Consider the following 5,138-nt stretch of genomic DNA (forward strand, 5'->3'; position numbering starts at 1 on the left):
AAGGTATCGGTCTGGAAGTCTGCGGTGCAACGGAATTGTGCCAGCCGGACGATACGTCTCCATCGTGCGTGGATGGCTTGAGAGAGCTCGTTCGGTTAATCGCTACGAGGTCGAATTTGGAGGGGGGATCTCGTGTGCGACGGAAGGGTGCACGTGGTGTTCTTCTTCTCAGGGTGTTACCGAGAGTTGAAACTAGTGTCCGTTTTCAACCTTCAGAATCTAGTCTCCCGGTGGAGACCACCGTCGGTGTTCATAGAGACCGGTGTTTACCCCGAGAACAGTAATGTGGACCCCGTGGAACACTATCGGGAGGACAGTGCTGGTGTTGGTGTGTGTCTCCGTGGTTCATGGTAGCGGCTTCTTCAGCTTGAAGAGTCTGAGATCCTACGCGAAGATCCTCCACGTGGACCGGCTGCTGACCAACGAGACCGGCAACGAACTGTGGAACGGTCTGCTCAGGGACTGCGACAAGTCTGTCACGTTCTCTTGTATACAGAGGAACGCTTACACGTACCTGGACAATGTGTTCGTGGATCGGGGCAACGTCACGGTTTTCGACGGTCTGACTCTCACGAGGAACAGCTTGGACTACGGGACGTGTCGCGGGAAGGATTTGGACGAGAACCTGGTGGAAGGGTCGAGCCAGACCGATTGCAACGAAGAGGAAAGTGAAGAGCAGCGAGGTGGGGAGGGAGGTCGGGAGTTCGACGAAGGGCAGTCACCTTTGGAGGAAGTGACCAACGCGTTGAGAAGGAGGGCGGTGAAGTTTTTAGCGACCAGGGACTACCAGATCCAGTTGCCCGAGTTCTTCTTCGATGGAGCTGCGGTGAAGATCAGTCCACGCGAGGTGGATGAAAATGGTGCCTTGGTCAGGGTGGACTTTGGTCAGCGTGGCCTGGAGAGCCAGGGCAGGATCTTTAAGAAAATAAGTACGACTTTCGTTTAGGAGAAATGGTGTCGCAATGGTTGCACGGTGTCCCGGTTGGTCTAATCCGTGTTCTGGTTTTAGGGAAGTTCATACAGAACAAGCTGCTGACGAGCTTCCTGGCGTTACTGCTCATCATCAAGCTGATCAAATTGAAGTTCATGTTCGTGATACCGTTTCTGTTCGGTGTCGGCACCGCGAAGAAGTTGTTCCTCAAGTTGTTGCTCTTCTTCATACCAGCGTTTGCCCACGTTTTCAAGCTCTGCTCGAGCTACTACACCGCGCATTCCACCAAGTACCATCATCATCATCATCAGGTAATTGTTACGTAGCGCAGTAGGTGGAATTTGAACGTTACGAGAGTCGTCTCGTCTTTTTTAGAGATGTCTAAACATTTTATCGACTATGATTCGCTTAACATTGTATACTTTTGATCTCTATTTCTGTATTCGTAAACTCTGTATTTGTACACCTTTTTACACTTTTACTACTTTCGAGTATATTGATCTTAGTAATTTTTTTCATTAACGATAGTTCATTTTGAGCTTACCATTAGTTTCACTTGATCAACATTCTTACTTAGCACGATACCTTTGCTACTTTTCCTCTCAAATACCCCAATATTGGTCTTACCAATTTTAATCATTAACGATACTTCGTCTTAAAATGGCTACAATTCTTTCTACTCGATTCTCCTCGTTTCTATACAAATTTTTCCATTTTATACCAACAAGAAATGGTCAATGCTTACTTACATTACACTTTCCATCATTTATCGCTACAGAAATTGGTTCGAAATAGAACCAAGTGTATCAAAACATATTGGATCTTGCGTTTGTAAGTACATTCCTAAAAAGTAAACGTAGAAAGTAGATCGGTGGAATCGTTTCGATAAAATTGCAGCTTGACGAGACTTTAGATTCATCCGATAACCGTTGACATCAATTTTAATACTCGCTTCTATTCGCAGATAGCTCATCACCACCATCACGTTCCGGTTCCAGTACCGGTACCCACCTACCACAATCACCATCATCATCACGAGGACGAGGATCTGGACACCTACGACTACGCTCATCCTCACATCCAGTACAGAAAGGACATGGAAGAGCTGAAGGAGTGGGGCATCGAGCCTTACGAGGACCCCGACTACCAACACGAGCCAATGGCCGCGGCTACGGTTCCAGTACGTGCTCCAGGAGTGCTTCCAGCCCCGTATCCAGCGCCCAACTACCCTGGAGCATACGCTGTGCCTCAATATGCAGCCAACGCTCAACCATTACAATCATCGTTCCAAGAAAAGAGACCAGTCTCGGCTCATCATCTGGCCTACTCGGCCTACATCGATAACAATCGTCGACCAATAGTGCAAGCACCCTCTCCAATCGTCAATCCAGTTGCGAACGTTCCTCTGCCACCTGGTAATCTTGCGTCAGCTTCGTTGCCAGTTGCCACTAACGTGAAAACATCGTACACCGTTTTCGGTCAGCAGAATCCGCGACAGATTTCCGCGAAGAGCTCCCAAGCGGAGACGAAGATACCAGTCGTCAAGCAACGACAGGATCTAGACGACGAGTACTATGGACCGATAGTCGGTCGATTGGAGGACATATTCAAACAGCTGCGATTCTTCGAGGAAACGTGTCGAGAGAGGCTGGTCTGCAGCATGTACAAGAACCCGGCCGTTTACTCGCCGCATAGTAACCTCGTGTCGAACGAACTATCCAGGTACGGACCTCGGTGGCTGGAGAACGCAATCAACCGGTTAATTCGATCGTGAGATCGGCCACGGTGTATGCAATTTATGCAATTACACTGCTCGGGATAATTATAAAGTTCTCTGCTATTCGAGAGCAAATACTATAGGGACGATTTCGTTTGTTTCGGGGAGAGTAAGATTTTTAGGGAGACTTCAACGCACGGTGATCAATATTGGTTTAAATAGCAATGTTACTTGACAGTTGGTGCATGCGTTGTAATTTTTTCGAAATATGTATCAGTGAAGAAGGGGATTCTTTGTAATGTTTTTAAGGAGACTTTAACGCACGGTGAGGCTACATGATTCAAACCACATTCGATTTTTAGAGAGACTTTAACGCACGGTGATAAATAGTTTAAATAGCAATGTTACTCGACAGTTGCACGCATTGTAATTTTTTCGAAATATGTATCAGTGAAAAAGGGGATTCTTTTTAATATTTTTAAGGAGACTTTAACGCACGGTGAGGCTACATAATTCAAACCACATTCGATTTTTAGGGAGACTTCAACGCACGGTGATCAATATTGGTTTAAATAGCAATGTTACTTGACAGTTGGTGCATGCATTGTAATTTTTTCGAAATATGTATCAGTGAAGAAGGGGATTCTTTGTAATGTTTTTAAGGAGACTTTAATGCACGGTGAGGCCACATAATTCAAACCACATTCGATTTTTAGAGAGACTTTAACGCACGGTGATAAATAGTTTAAATAGCAAAGTTACTCGACAATTGGTGCATGCGTTGTAATTTGTTTGAAATAATTAAGGAATTCGACACAATGCAGGAGAATGGAGAAAGTATCAGTGAATGAAGGGATTCTTTGTTCTCGATAGAGTAATACTTTTAGGGAGACTTTAACGCACGGTGAGGCTACATAATTCAAACTACATTCGATTTTTAGGGAGACTTCAACGCACGGTGATGAATAGTTTAAATAGCAAAGTTACTCGACAGTTGGTGCACGCGTTGTAATTTCTTTAAAATAATTAAGGAATTCGACACAGTGCAGGAGAGTGGAGAAAGTATCAGTGAATGAGGGGATTCTTTGTTTTCGATAGAGTAGTACTTTTAGGGAGACTTTAACGCACGGCGAGACAACATAATTCGAATCACATTAATAAATAGTTAAAATTGCTAGAATATTTATCGCGTATGTCTTCCGGCATATTGCTTAATAAATACAGAATAATATTTCTTTACTTTACAAATTAAGGAAGTGTCGAAAGTAGTCCAATTTAGGCCTCTCTATATACAGCATGCTGGCACGTGACAAAATTACTGCAGTAGGAATTCCAATTATTTCGAGCAGTATACTACTAACACTTTATAAACAGTGGGATACCCCATCTTTTCGATACTCTTCCAATGGAAAATTAAAACTCGACACTTTTGAAAAAATAGAAAAGTGAAAGGTACTTGACTCGTTCGTTACTTTTCTGCTTAGAATTAAACCTCGAGGCTAGAAACTCACCAAAGAGGATAAAATGTACCTTCAAGGAAATATTTAACCTCCAACGACCTCTTTTCGAATAACTCTTATGGCACCTGTACACGCTTGGCGAACATTTCGATACAATTACGCGCTCGCACGTTGAACTCGAATTTCGATGATCGCAAGGCGTCGATTACAAAGAGAAAGGTGGCCATCGTCCCGAATCACTCGAATCGGAACGTCGAATCACGTTCCACGCGGCCCTGTCTCGTTTTTCTCGCCACGTTCTTTCCAGCCAGTCGCTGTTCGCAGCCATTCACAAGCAACAATGCCCGCGATCGCGACCAGCATCGTAGAAATTGCTCCGGCTAGAACGTGGAATCGTTAGTTCCGCCAGAAACGCCATCTCTGTCCTCTCGAGAAGAACTTGCCACTCGTTTATTTGCAAAAAATCGTCAACGAGACCCCTCTCCAACCCCTGGATCAACTAAACGACAAAAGTGACACGAATATTAGTTAAACGCAAATACGAATCCATTGAAACACCACTTGCGGAACGAGTATGGATGCTTCCAATGTGGGACTGTGTCGAGAGTTCGATTAACAAGTTTTTATTTTTTTCCAGAGACCCCTTGGAGCTGAAGAGAGCAGGTACCGAGAGTTCGTCCAGTCAGAAGTTCCACAAATACCTCAGTGCGGCCAGATTGGGTCAAGATGGTGGTGATTGTTTGAGAATGTACCCGTGTCACATAAACACCGAGTAAAAACCTGATTTTCGACTTTTTCTCATCGATCAAAGAAACCAGGGGGACCCGCGACGACGCGCCACGCGTCGACGTACGCGACGCGCGCTGCGCGTACAGGCCCCCGATACGAGGTATGCTTTCGGGCATTGTGGGTTCAAAAATTTCCCACTTTTTTAGTACCATGCTTAGTGGGATATTTTTTAATCCACTGTGAACAGTTAAAATCACTCGAGCTAAGGTCCTCGATATGAGTTGAACTCTTAGAAGCATAG

General features: G+C 44.9%; 1 protein-coding gene across 1 annotated transcript; it reads left to right on the forward strand.

Annotated features, from left to right (window-relative positions):
• Positions 1–283: 283 nt before the first annotated feature.
• Osi17 (DUF1676 domain-containing protein Osi17) lies at positions 284–4,900 on the forward strand. Its single transcript, XM_076319096.1, has 4 exons — positions 284–929; positions 1,010–1,242; positions 1,896–2,653; positions 4,746–4,900. Exons 1-4 carry the CDS (start codon positions 284–286, stop codon positions 4,882–4,884), a joined length of 1,776 nt encoding a protein of 591 aa, XP_076175211.1. The 3' UTR covers positions 4,885–4,900.
• The last annotated feature ends 238 nt before the right edge of the window (positions 4,901–5,138 follow it).

The sequence above is a fragment of the Ptiloglossa arizonensis genome, chromosome 8 (assembly GCF_051014685.1).
Source record: "Ptiloglossa arizonensis isolate GNS036 chromosome 8, iyPtiAriz1_principal, whole genome shotgun sequence".
In the NCBI taxonomy this organism is placed as follows: Eukaryota; Metazoa; Arthropoda; class Insecta; order Hymenoptera; family Colletidae; genus Ptiloglossa; species Ptiloglossa arizonensis.

Excerpts from the sequence above, each read along its gene's own strand:
- Osi17 (XM_076319096.1), top strand. The coding sequence starts at position 284 with ATGTGGACCCCGTGGAACACTATCGGGAGGACAGTGCTGGTGTTGGTG. Across the intron at positions 930-1,009 it reads CAGGATCTTTAAGAAAATAA|GGAAGTTCATACAGAACAAG; the intron begins GTACGACTTTCG and ends TTCTGGTTTTAG. Across the intron at positions 1,243-1,895 it reads ACCATCATCATCATCATCAG|ATAGCTCATCACCACCATCA; the intron begins GTAATTGTTACG and ends TTCTATTCGCAG.